The sequence below is a fragment of the Myxocyprinus asiaticus genome, chromosome 19 (genome assembly GCF_019703515.2).
Source record: "Myxocyprinus asiaticus isolate MX2 ecotype Aquarium Trade chromosome 19, UBuf_Myxa_2, whole genome shotgun sequence".
NCBI classification, from domain to species: domain Eukaryota; kingdom Metazoa; phylum Chordata; class Actinopteri; order Cypriniformes; family Catostomidae; genus Myxocyprinus; species Myxocyprinus asiaticus.
In genome coordinates, this window is record NC_059362.1 from 19,199,316 (window position 1) to 19,213,626 (window position 14,311).

Genomic DNA, 14,311 nt, shown 5'->3' on the forward strand with positions numbered 1-14,311 from the left:
AAATAGACTAATTATGAGTGAGTCACATCATATGGTGGCTGGAGAATTAGGATGTACCTTTGGCACACTGAGAGTGGGCTGATAGACTGGCGAGGGGGCAGCAGGGATGGTAGCTTGATACTTAAGTGGTTCCTAGATTTTTAAAGAAACAGTAATAGACTGGGTATCAGGAAATGTCAAGACAAATCATGGATCTAACAGAGCATGATCCAGAGTTGTTTTCCGGATAAAAAAAATACAATAATTATATATACATATATATATATATATATATATTATTCTTGTGTTTCTGGGAGATTTTCAAGCTTCATCTTATCCAGGAAATGGTTAAATCAATGACCAACGTATCATACAGGAAGTTTGACAGTGACAGAATCTAATAGGAAATGTAAGGTGGACACTAACATCCTGTTCTGAAGCCACTAATGGGAAGGAAGAGGGAATGTCCGTCTTCAAAGGTGTGGCATCCACTTCACCCACAGAGCTTGTCTAAGGGAAAAGACCACAGATGTGAAATAGCATCAAATGTGTTTGCAGCATTTGCTATAGACTATTTATATTCCATCTACATCACAACTCTTGTCCTATGATTTTCCACTGCTGATTTGATTCATGACAAACAAAAGTCCTGGCCAGCAGGTGGGTTCAAGAGCTTTAAAAACATTTCCCCAAAAATCTACACTATCACGTTCAAATCACGCAAACACCATCATATTGTGACTGAGATGACATTTGTGAAAAACACTACAACAGAATTAATCAGAAATCACATGCTTACTCATGAAACTCATGAGTTTACCCTTATTAATAGATGATGGTTTATCCAAATAAACTAGAAGAAAATGTGAATGGTGCTTGCCGGTTCAGAAACCACTGCCACAATGCTAGGGTGTTGTGGGTGGTTGCCAGGGCGTTGCTAGGTGGTTATTTATTAGCACATGTCAAAAGAGCCCAAACCACAATGTCTATGACATTCAGTAGATATGGCTCGGGTCACTCTTTTAATCTCTTTTTTTTCACTCTTTTTTTTTTGTTTTTTTGCTCAGAAAAGTAATAAAAAAATAACATTGGCAGCGATACAGCTCCAAAATTACACAAAGAATACTTACCAAGCACAAGACAACACTATTAGAGAAACGTTACTAATGTAGACCGTATCTAAAGTGGCAAGAACCCTTTGGAATTAGCTGGTTTTCTGCATTAATTGGTCAGAAAATGTGATCTCATATTCAATGTCACAAGTATAGACAAACACAATGTGCTTAAGCTAACAACACACAAACAATTATAATATTTCATGTCTTTATTGAAAACTTCCCATTAAACATTCACAGTGCTGTGGAAAAAGTAAGTGAACCCCTAGGTTAATGACTTTAACAAAAGCTAATTAGAGTCAGGAGTTGGCAAACCTGAATGAAACTAGACTGGAGGTGTGGGTTAGAGCTACTTTGACTTATAAAAAGCACTCAAACATTTTGAGTTTGCCATTCACTAAGAAGCTAAGAAGCATCTGCTGATGTGGACCATGCCTCACAAAAAAGAGATCTCAGCGCTACGTGTGGCGTAAAAAGGGCACCACATACCAACATGAAAACATCATTCCAACGATGGAGTACGGTGGAGGGAGCATCATGATTTGGGGCTGCTTTGCTGCTGCGGGGCCTAGACCGCTTGCCATCAGAGGGAAAAATTAATTCCCAGGTTTATCAAGATATCCTACAGGATAATATAAGGGTGGCAGTGTGCCAGCTGAAGCTCAGTAGAAATTGGGTGATGCACCAGGACAATGACCCTAAACACTGAAGTAAATACACTACATAATGGCTTCAAAAAAAGAAAAACACCTTTTGGAGTTCATGGCCCAGTCAAAGCCAGACCTTAACCCAATAGACATGCTGTGGAATTACCAATCACCAGACATCCTAAGAATACACCTGAGCTGGAGCAAGGGTTCACATACTTTTTCTTGCCACTGTATGTGACAATGGAACATACAATTAAAGGGTGATACAACACCTTAAGATGCACAAAAAAACTGGCAGAAATTAATTGACGTCAAACTCTTTCTCGGAGAATTACGGTCTGATTGTCATGTTCAATTTGCTACCGAGCACATACTGATGAAACTCATCATCACCGTTGTCTTGCTTGGTTATAAATATTCTTAAAACACCCAAAACAATTTCATCATATTTCATTTATTTTAATTTAACATTTTATTAATTTTCCGCTGGTGGTTGCATTATTCAATCCACATCATAGATGTTTCTTATCCAACTAGGCTCTAAGAGCTAACTAACATGGCTTAGTGCATTTGCAGTCTAAACAAATAAAGAGTGATATACACATTAGCCTATTAAGAGATTAGAAGGCAATGGGGAGGTAGTTAATGCTAACTTTTGGATGCTAAGCCTGAGTCATGCTCTAAGCATCGACTCTCTAACCGTTAGCACATACAATCAGGTTAAACTGTGGCTATGGACGCACTACGGCAGAGGAACACGGTCAGCAGACAAAAAGATGTAACAAATGGTTGGCATGCCGGTTAGGTTGAAGTTATAAAGTCAATTATGTCAGGCATGCTTAGTGTAAGTAATATGATTGTTGTTTTATTTAGAAAAACAAAGCCCACAGATCCACTCTGTAATGCTTGAAAGCATTAAGTGCAAAGAAGCACTATTTTTGTCTGCTGACAGATCAATCCTGTCAAGGTTAAAGGTCAAACAGGGAGGAGCTTTGTTCAGCAAACTTACTTCATCCCAAAAAGCAAGCAGAGATGATGCGGATGAGGAGGATACAGAGTCCTTTTTTTTTTTTGGAGAAGGACAAAAGTATGACAGGTCACACAGCTTTTTTTGTCTTTTGAACTTGCTTAGACTTCAGGCCTTTTTACATACAATTCCACGAGTCTAAAAATTATAGCTTGGTTTCCACTTAAATACCTTGCCCAGAAATCTGCAAAGCTGGTCCCTTATTCAAAGGTTTCTCAACCAGTGTCTGGTAACCCCTAGGGGTTAGTGAGGGAAGTGCCGGAGCTTTGTAAAGGCATGGCCACATTTACCTTTGTACAATGAAATTTCAAAGGCCAAGGCAGCGTGAGCGGATGTGAGGCGTGTGTGAGGCCCACAAAAATTACTTGTCAAGCAGCATCTATTATGCTCCACTTTATAATCTGGGAGAGTAAAGTTATAAAGAAACTCACCGCTAAAATTATTTGCTCATCCATTGCGAATATTCAGTGTAGCAGTGCGAAGTACTGCCCTGATCCGCAAGGTGAAAAAATTATGCTGTCTGTTAAGTTATAGATTTTTTGTTATAGTATCATAAAAGAACAAGAATGTTTTGAAAATCAAGAAAAAAAAAACATGATGTTCAATCAATCGAGTCCAAATCAATCAAGAGTTTAGTACAGAACTTAACACTGAAAACACAGCGAGACACTTCGCAACAGTCAAAGACGTCCATCGAGCGCATGTTTACGTTTAAAAAAAAGACGAAAAAAAAAGCACAATATCAACAGCAGCATCGATATTCCCAGTGGTGAAGGTCATCAAACAATCAGAAACAACTCAGTGCCACATGAAACATGAAACCTGAGGTATATTCATTTAATTGCTGGATTTCATGTATTAGAAGACTGTCTAACATTATATATGTATTTCTCTCGTTGAGTGTCGCCATGTGAACACGGCTGGGTGTTAAGGGGGGCCAAAAATGCCCCCCAAAGATCGCATCTTAGTACCATCCATGCGTGCAAAGGTAAATGTGACCATGCCTTAAGATTGAGATGTTTGAAGATGATTGAAATGTCAAAAAAGGTTGGGGATCCCTGACTTATTTCATTTTAAACTGAGGCAAAATAAGGAAGCAGTTTCTTAAGAACTATTTAAATCCTTGATCTGAAAGAGGAGCATCAGTCAAACAAAGCTTAAGGCTTGCATAATCATCTATTTGCCTTGGACTCTACTTAGCGAATCAAAGCATGATGGGTCATTGGGCCAGGAACTAAACTGACTCACTGGTTGCGCTGAATAATAGTAGCAAGTAATTTGCAAAAGCCTTAGTTATCATCATCTACTGTTCCAATGCAAACTGTGATTGTAGCATCATGTGACTAAGAGCTACGTAATAACTTATGGCAGTCAGTGATTTCAAGATGAGGCAGGGCGTGAAGCCTCATATCAAATCTACACAAGCAGACTTTCGGATCAGCTGAGGACCGAGGCCATTGAGCGGATTAGGGATATCACGAACCAGCATCCATCAGCCAGTTGCTACACATTCATAAACGTGTATATACTTCGGTGTTTAAGTGGCTGCTCTAGACAACATCTCATGGCTTTGATAAACAATCCATTACTTCTCTGATGTTCTGAGGCTGGAGGTCATTATGATGATGTCATGAACAAAGAGAGGCTTGTTAAAGTGGATAATGCAGTAGCAGATGGCCAGATATAATCAGAAGCACTCACTCTGAATGTCAGGTCATGGGCGAGGGGGGAGGTATTGAAGTACTCAAAGATTGAGTCCTGGAAGTCTGGTAGTTTCAGGCCTACAGATGACAGGAAATGTAATTGTCAGGAGCAATATCAAATTATACAATTATAGAATTACTAATATAACAATTAATATCATTAAAAAAACAGATGTTCAGTTCAACAGGTAGTAAATGAAATCAGAGAGCAGATGAGATAATATGCTTGTGGTTTAAGACCACCCAATGGCCCAGTAATATAATGTCCATCAACATACTCACCTTTGTCTGAACGTGAGCGGCTCTCCTCCATTTCCTTCTTCATGTTTTCGAGCTGTTCCTCCAACTCTCTGTTCTTGACTTCTGTATCCTTCAATTTGCTATAGAAGCACAGAGTCCGAAAAGTTAGGCTACCACAAAATACCACAGTATGGGTAAATTTCTTGACCACTGTCTCTGCAAGAGTGACAGAGTTCTGATTTTAAGCAACTGGATATTTAGCAGACTAACTGCAGAGACATTCACCTAGAGCAGGTCCTTTGATGAAAGGTACAATGATTTTAGCTACCTGATTGAACTTGTAACTTTTGAGTTTGTGCTCCAGAACATGAAGAACAATACTGCAAAAATCGTTTTCTTACTCAGTATTTTTGTCTTGATTTCCTATTTTTTTCCACAAAAAAAAAGAAAGAAAAAAAAAAAAGAGAGATATTCTTCTAAAAATCTTCATTTGTGTTCAGCAGAAGAAAGTCATACACATCTGGGATGGTATGAGTGTGAGGCATAAACCTCACAAAATTTTGTTTTGCCAAAAAAAAAAAAAGACAATATCTTTGCAAATAAATGTATTTTTTTTAAAGGATCTTACAATATTTTTACTGGAAAACAAGACATACAGTCAGAGTAAGAATATATATATATATATATATATATATATATATATATATATATATATATATATATATATATATATATATATATTTATGTTTTGTTGCAATTTTGATACCAATTTAAGCAATATCACATGTGCAATAGTGATGTTGTACTGAAAATCAGACAGGCTGTGTGCAGCAGATAATCAGTTTCTTAAGAACAGCTATAAAAATCCTTAATCTGAAAGATGAGCATCAGTCAAATGGACCTTCAGATTTGCATAATCGTCATACATCTACACAAACATTCAAAATACATTAAAGTATAGCAAAATCAACCACTGACCTCTCAAAAGAAATGTTGGCTGCTTTGACCTTGCGCAGCTCTTCCTGAATCAGTTGCTTGGCACGGATTTCAGCTTCTAAGGCCGACTGCAGCTCAAGACGGGCAGACATGTCCAGTTTTTGACTGCGACGCACCTTCCACAAGGGATCCTGGCCAAGTAAAGGAGATGCAAGCTTTGAAGAGAAGCCAGAACGAAAATCATCATAAGGCCACTTTGTATGCTGATTTATGATGTGGCAGCCCTTAAAAGAACATTTATGATCAATTAAAGGGATAGTTTCACCTAAAAATGAAAATTCTCTCATCATTTACTCACCCTCATGCCATTCCAGATGTGCATGACTTTCTTTCTTTTGCTGAAAACAAAAATATTTTTTTAGAAGAATATTTCAGCTCTGTAGGTCCTCACAATGCAAGTGAATGGGTACTGACATTTTTAAGCTCCAAAAGCACATAAAGGCAGCATAAAAGTAATCCATATGACTCCAGTGGTTAAATCCATATCTTCAGAAGTGATATGACAGGTGTGGGTGAGAAAAAGATCAATATTTAAGTTCTTTTTACCATCAATCTCCGGTTTTACTTTCACTTTTACATTCTTCTTTTTTGGCGATTCGTATTCTATGTGCATATCGCCAACTACTGGGCAGGGAGAATTTATAGTAAAAAGGACTTAAATATTGACCTGTTTCTTACCCACACCTATCAATTCACTTGTGAAGATATAGATTTAACCACTATAATCCTATATGGATTACTTTTATGCTGCCTTTGTGATTTTTGGAGCTTCAAAGTTCTGGCCACTATTCACTTTTTTCGCATTGTATGGACATACAGAGCTGAAATATTCTTCTAAAATCTTTGTGTTCATCAAAAGAAAGTCACACACATCTGGAATGGCCTGAGGGTGAGTAAATGATGAAAGAATTTTCATTTTGGGGTGAACTATACCTTTAGGAAAACAATTGATTTTACTTTTAACAGTTCTCATTACATTAGTTCAGAGAAACCAATAACAGTAAAAGACTGTCTCAAAGATGACAAAGTGGAAAAACATGGATGATAAAAAACTGTTTCTCAGTATCAGTATGCTGTGAAATGATGTGGTTATTCAATATTTTTTGTCTTGTTAAAAAAAAAACAAAAAAACTATACAATGCTATTGTGATTGCATTACAAAAGCACAAATAAAGCGGCATGCATGGAAAAATACACGCCCAAACACACTACACCACATAAAATAGATACCGAAAATTCTCTCTAGCACAAATAAGATTAAATCCCTTCAGATGCACTTTCCATAAGTCTGAGGATTCATGAGGGGCTTGTCTCAGGTCTCCAACAGGTTAATGGCTATTATTGATCTCAGCTGTCAGCAAGCCATTCCAGCACTGACACATGTGGCTACAAGGCAAGATTTGTCTCCATGATAAATGTGACAAAGTGATTTATGAAAGAGAGACAGCAAGTGGCTGAGGCACAGCTGAATATTACAAGGAATTACATCTATTTCATTGATTAAATTCATGAACATTTCCGGGAACTGAGTATGCCTCACGTGGCTGGCTTTGACTTGTGTGACATAACACTTGGGCGGCAGTGAGCGGCATTTAGGGAAAATGTTACTGGCAGAACCTATCAGCTTTACATTAGAGCGTAGAGACTTCGGGAACTTTCCTGTGATGCTCTTAAACATGCATAGGATCGGGCCATTAGCCCCATTCACAATTTTTATTTGCTTGAGGTCACTGAACTATTAATCGTTATTAGGCATTTCTGCCGCTGAATGCCGTACTGTTATTGGTAGGCTGCACTAGACAAACTTTTCTCAACCATGTAAAGTCGCATGGCCATCATGTTGCCAATGGTCGTGCTCATGTTGCCTGAAATCGCCAACTCATTTATAGAAAACCAAATTCAAGATGTCTGCCCACCTGTGCTTTTGTTCAAGCTTATCAAGTAAATAAATTCTCAGTGCGACCAATTTGACATCCATTAAAAAACATGCAAGTGGAAAATGGAGGGTATAGACACTTGACCTCGGTAGAACAATGGAGGTGTGCCTATCTGAAATGTTTCCCATTTTTTATGAAATATGATAAGCAATGAGGAGAGCTGATGCAACATTTCCATTCATCTGCCCTTTGAAATTTTAGAAGTAAAAAATTGCTATTGATAACCCTGATTTTTAGCCTGGACAGATGAATGACAGATTGATTGGCCAATCACCAAGAGGACAATTTTTGCTCCGCCTTTTATCCTGGAACTGCTCCAAACTCATTGGAGGTTTGACAGAGACACTCACCCGCTTGGTGACCCGAGGTGCCACCATAGACCTCTGGGTTGGGATGTTTACTCCAGAGCCTTGCTGATATAGTAATAAAGGTACCCAAAATTAAACAAAAAACATCAAAAACTGAACAAACCTATGAATTAGATTCCCTAAGAGATGAGACATTTGAGCGAGTAGGAAGTAATATTAAATCATATTTCAAAAAGAAATGTTTTGTCTGAATGTTTTACAGAAATTATCTTTAAAATCAACAAAACCACACTTCAATGAATTCAATCTGATATTTTTTATGTAAATGATCCAAACACAGGAAGTTTATGACATACTTTACAAAACTGCAAAACTCTTTGACTTCTTTTTGTACCATATCCTGAAGCAACCCTGCAATTAAGCCAATTAGTTCAACTTGAGGATAGGCAAATCTGACCACATCTCTGGATGATGGCTTCAACCCAAACCTTCTAGGCTACAAATCAGTAGATCCCTCTATGGCAAAAACAAACAGCACTTTCTAGGGAGAAAGGGGACTAACACCAGACTCCTTCCTACAGTTTGTCCTTAACCTCCTTAGTGAAGGATATTAAATCAAATGCGACCTCCATCACCTACAACATTAACATGTCACTTCCCTTCAATCAGTTTCTTTAGATTTGCTATTTAAAGCACTCAACAGAACATACTCATCTTGGTCTTAATTATATCAGACCACGTTGTTACTGTGCTATGGCTCAGAGGAGTTTGAGAGAGAAAGAGAGAGAGTTTGATTTCCACAGCCTAACCCTCTCTCTGTCATAACTGATGCCCTATAAAGCTCAGGCACACAAGGCTATAAAACTAGAACATATAAGTAGATCAACTGTTTAACTGGTTGTTCAGTTTGATCGACTGTGATTATGCAGCTGTGGAAGCTAAGCCACTACCTGAGAATTAAATTTAGTATTGTTTACCAGCGTTCTGGAACCCAAACTGGAACTCCGCAGAGACTCCAACTCTTCTGTCATCTTGGAGGCCAGAGCCTGAAGGTAGCCACGGGCATCTTTCTCATCACTTACCCTACAAATATACAAACATGACACAGTCATTAGAAATTCAACCATTTAACTGTTATATGAGCAAGCTAAGATTAACATTATGTCTAGGGCTGTCAATCGATTAACTTGTTTAATTAAGATTCATCTCTTTTTTTACATTTTTATTAATAACTTTTTTCTAGTTAGCATGATGACACATTCAGTTCCTTTTTAAGAAAACAACAAAATGTGTGTAAAGGTTGGTTTTGGCAATTAGGTTCAAGGAATAGTTCCACCCAAAAATGAAAATTCTCTATCATTTACTCACCCTCTTTCCATCCCAGATGTGTATGACTTTCTTTCTTCTGCTGAACACTAATGAAGATTTTCAGAAGAATATCTCAGCTCTGTAGGTTCATACAATGCAAGTGAATGGTGGCCAGAACTTTGAAGCTCCAACAAGCACATAAAGGCAGCATAAAAGTAATCAATTCGTCTCCAGTGGTTAAATCCATATCTTCAGAAGTGATATGATAGGTGTGGGTGAGAAACAGATTAATATTTAAGTCCTTTTTTACTATAAATTCTCCTCCCTGCCCAGTAGGTGGTGATATTCACAGAGAATGCCAAATGCCCAAAACAAAAGAAGAATGTGAAAGTTGAGATTGATATTAAAAAAGGACTTAAATATTGATCTGTTTCTCACCCACACCTATCATATCGCTTTTAAAGGTTGTTTGGATGACTTTTATACTGCATTTATGTGCTTTTTAGAGGTTCAAAGTTCTGGCCACCATTCACTTGCATTGTATTCTTCTAAAAATATTTGTGTTCTGCAGAAAGCAAGTCATACTCATCTGGGATGGCATGAGAGTGAGTAAATGATGAGAGAATTTTAATTTTTGGGTGAACTATCCCTTTAACTTAGACAGTCCTAATTATTTAATTTAAGATATTTTTTGTTGAACAGCTACAAATGGTCTTTGAACATTGTACAATTACTGCATGTGAGAGATGTCTTTCTCACCATTGGATAATCTCAGCGATCTGTGCCTCCCAGTGTGATACGCTCTCTTTTTTTGAAGCCAGATCCTGGAGCTCATCCTCCAGCTGCATGTTATGAGCTGTCAGCTTGTCCACAAAAGTACAGAGCTGCAGGGGAGAAGATTTCAGGATCAGCGTCTAATGCCCACCTTAGCACTGACTATTACTGACTATAACAGACTGACACATTCCTCTAGCCAAGTGGAATAGCCAAGTCTTACTCTGTCTGTTTCTGCAGTGAGTTTACGGTTTTCCTCAGACATGAGGCTGCGTTCGCGCTCATACTTCTCCTTCAGGGAACTTACGGACTCGTCCATCTCAGTTTGCCTATGGAAATAGAAACGGGGATGGAATTAGTCTTCGATATGGGTGTTTTAATGGCTAATATTATTTTAATTTCACTCAAAACTATCTGAAAACACAAAATGTTAATCATTTCTTGTTAACAATTGTGGAACTAGCTCAGGGAGTACATCTCGGCCTGATAACCTCTAAACAGGACAATATTTATTCTTTTGAGTTCTGGCCAATATATTAATCTATCACTATTTGGAATCAAGTCAAATGTTTCTTGTCACTTTTACAGACAGTTTGCGGTTCAGCTTACCGTTCTCTCTTGGCCTTTTCCAGTTTGTCTTTAAGCACCAGCAGCTCTTTGTGCAAGGACAGCTGCTGGCCCTCGGAGTCATGGAGCTCCTTCTTCAGGTTCTTCAGCTCTGTAGTATGACTGGCTTCTCGCCTCACAAGCTCCTCCTCATAGAACAGCACCTTTTTATCCAGCTCGGACTTCACCTTGGTGAGCTCCTGCTGGGTCTCCAAACTGAAGCCTGAGGCACGACCGGTTCCCTGCTTCACCTGAGGGAGATACAGAGAGGAAGAGAGAGAGAGTCTGAGACAGATATATATACAGGCAGACAGACAGATATACAGATAACAGAACTGAGAGCAGCGAAAAGGAAGGAGGGAGTGAAAGGAGGAGAGCTGTTGTCCTCGACTCATGCAGATAGTTAACACATAAAAGAAAGGAACATCCAGCTAATAAGCATACAGGATATCCCAAGCACGACAGGAGGAAAAGTAAGGTGATGTATGGGGTTAACAGGGTGAAAGGAGAAAGCCCACTGAGAGGTACAAGAAACCTTCCCTGAGGAAGGTAAAGAACAGATGAATCATTGAAAGAAGAAGAAAAAAATAAAGAGGCAAAAGGGGTGAATCTCATGAAACTAAAGAAAAAGTCTACCTTTAGGACCATTATGATAAATAAATAAATGACAAAACAATGGCTGAATGGCTTGCTTTTAGTTAACACTGCATATTAAGCTGAGATAGGAGAAAGAATTTTAACATCAAGTAATTTTTAAGTCATTCACTTTAAATGGTCCTAAAAATATGCTTCCATTTTTTCTGTGAAACGTGATTCACCCAAGAAGTGCTGAAGTGAGATTCATAAGAAGACTAAGAATGATGTGATCTCTGACCTTGAGTGTTTCCAGCTCACTCTCCAGTTGTTTGGAGTAGACTTCACTGTGCTCTCTGAGCTTACGCTCCTTAGAGGCTTCGGCATGTGCATCCTCCAGCTGAGACTCCAGCTACCACACACACACACATAATAAAAACAATAAATATGGATGACATGACAGTCTTGGCATAACTTTGACCACACACACCCTGTTTTAAACACTATTGACCTTATTTTTCAACGTAACTAGGGCGGCGCAATTACAACCTAGAATGTGGACCACTTCGGTCTAAGTGACTTTCAGCTATTTTAGCAATACAAAAATACTACATTATGCTGCTTTATATTACAGGCTGGCAATATATGTCATCATATTATGATTAATTACTTTTTTCATAAACACATTGGTTCGGAGCGGGTATAGTTTTACCGTTTATCGCATTTTGTCATCGTTTCATCACACACTGTTGCTCAGGTAGAATGAATGAAATCAGGCATTGACACAGACTGTCCTCCGCGCCGTCTGACTTGCCTCCACAAACTTCACACAACCAGCAGAGAGGAGAAAGCAGCTGGTAAAATGCTGCTTCAATTTTTTGCACCAAAACTGTATCTTGTTTCATCTTGATAAAATAATAAACGTATTATTCTCTCCGTTCTTGTCAGAGAGCATTGTCTCTTTCTTAACGGTGCATAGTAAACAGACACGCAGATCACGCATTCAGCATTGCTTACGAACAGGGACTTAAAACGAAATGCTTTTTCATTTCAGTTCGTTCTGAGCAAAAACTGTATTTTTTTGTTCCGGTTCAAAAGTTCTGCAGTCTTCTTTCCAAAAGGTTACTGGTTAGAACAAAATAGAAGTACGGTTAATAACGTTCTTTTTAAAATGACAGTACTCTGTGCTAAGTGGTGGGTGAAATACCAATTGCAGTGTTGCCAGATCTCCCAAGAGAAACAAGCAACATGGTCTGGGAAAACAAGCTCAAAATAAGCCACTTGCCTCACCAAGATAAGTGAAATAAGCAATTATATTTTTTTCCCTGTGTGGTGGATTTATCAGCATAGAAATCATAACAAGCATACAGTTAATTAACGGTTAAGTATAATTTTAATAACAGATCTACTTCTCAGTCAAAACACGGCAGCATCCAATCTGTATAAATGCAGCATATCGGACAATAATTCAGTGAAGAGTTGGAAACAACTGAGAAATGTACTTTTTACTAATTATGTTTTCCTTGTATCTAGATTAGCCATGCATGTATATGTAATAATTATTTATGTAGTTGTTAAAAAAGGTCTTCATTCACAGAATGCTACATCCAAAATGGGCAAATAGGCAAAGAAATGTGTGATGCAGTGGTTTCCTTCAGGATCAAAGCACGTTTAATTTTTTTGGGCAAAATGAAGTGGTGTTGTTCAAAAGATGTACTTTGATAATCCCTTTGGCCTTTAGTTTCATGAAAAAATTATAAGAACAAAATTAATCAGTTATAACCGGTTACCTGCATTTAAAAATAACGTTTTCACTCCAGAACAATTGAAAATCACTTTGTTCCGGTTTTTGGTTACGTTCTGCTAAAAATTTCATTCGTTTTCGTTTTTTGTTTTTGTTCCTTGAACCGTTTTTAGTCCCTGCTTATGAAACTTCGCCTTTGGAAATAAAGAAAGAAAGGCATCATCGGAATTTATGCAGGTACATTTTAATGAAGGTTTACACAGAGACAAGAAACACTGCATCGTCATGATCTCGGTAAGGAAGCAGATTTTATTATTGTCTCTTCAATACAACACATAGCAACTAGTAAATGGTTTACTTACTCACTATAAATGCTGATGTTAGAAAATTATCTGAAAAAAATCTATCTTACACATTTTTTGCAATGACTCTTTAGCAACTGGTCCCAAAGTCATTTTAGTTGATGTATGAAGTTAGTTCCCTCAAGTTCACACAGGTGTCCAAGCAGAATAACCTCATATGTGCTGTTGTTCATCACATTAAATAATGATTTGTTCGACTAATACTTTGTCTTAATTTTGAACAGTATATCTATAGTTTTAAATTTAAAACCAAACAGACTTGTGTGAAATGTTTTGCCTGTACCGATTTTAACAACAACAACAACAAAACCTATAAGCCGATAATATTTTTACCACTTACATTATATTGTCATCAGATCAATGCTTTAATTAGGAATTATGCTTTAAATATGTACAAAGCTTTTTTTTTTTTAACTGTTCTAACAAGAAATTATGTTGGATCTGTTGAACACAGATCAAAATTTTAAAGAGAGCCACAGTAATAGATAAAAAGTTAATGATTTTATAGTGATTTATAGTGATTTTGTACTTCTTAAACATTTTTGAACTTCTGTTTTTGCAGTTCAAAACAACAGAACTCACATATTACGTGTATGTACTGTATATGATAGAATGTTACAAATTAATACTATGCATCTGATGGGCAATTCTACAGAAATGTCAACCACAACATGGAAAAATAAAAGTTTTAACCAAAGGAACAAAACTCCCTTTTAAATTCTGTATTATAGTTGCATAATAGACAATGCCGTCCAGACTGCTAAAGGGTGCCGGTTGCACATACAACGCTGACTGAAGCGCTGAATGCAGACTATTTTTTTTTTAACTTAACCTTTTAAAATGTAGTAATCACCCAAGGACATATTGCGATTTCGATCTTAATTCAATCAACCATGCAGCTTTAATGGATATCAAATTGATATCAGAAGTCAAAGTCTGCTGGTTTCAAAGTGTTTGGATGGTTTCCCTCATCATGTATAGGTGAGTGC

General features: G+C 37.6%; 1 protein-coding gene across 4 annotated transcripts in view; it reads right to left on the reverse strand.

Moving 5' to 3' along the window:
• The window catches only part of cdc42bpb (CDC42 binding protein kinase beta (DMPK-like)), a 121,942-nt gene that overhangs the window by 26,910 nt on the left and 80,721 nt on the right, over positions 1-14,311 (reverse strand). For 2 of the 4 annotated variants that reach the window (XM_051645080.1, XM_051645078.1), the window contains exons 13-22: positions 11,518-11,628; positions 10,647-10,894; positions 10,261-10,366; positions 10,023-10,147; positions 8,933-9,038; positions 5,693-5,841; positions 4,757-4,854; positions 4,473-4,552; positions 406-489; positions 58-132 (exon numbers count right to left, since the gene is read on the reverse strand). In XM_051645080.1, coding sequence (XP_051501040.1) covers positions 58-132; positions 406-489; positions 4,473-4,552; positions 4,757-4,854; positions 5,693-5,841; positions 8,933-9,038; positions 10,023-10,147; positions 10,261-10,366; positions 10,647-10,894; positions 11,518-11,628 — 1,182 coding nt within the window. Of the gene's footprint in view, positions 1-57; positions 133-405; positions 490-4,472; positions 4,553-4,756; positions 4,855-5,692; positions 5,866-8,932; positions 9,039-10,022; positions 10,148-10,260; positions 10,367-10,646; positions 10,895-11,517; positions 11,629-14,311 lie in introns of all 4 variants that reach the window. The other 2 variants (XM_051645079.1, XM_051645077.1) reach the window with 1 other exon arrangement.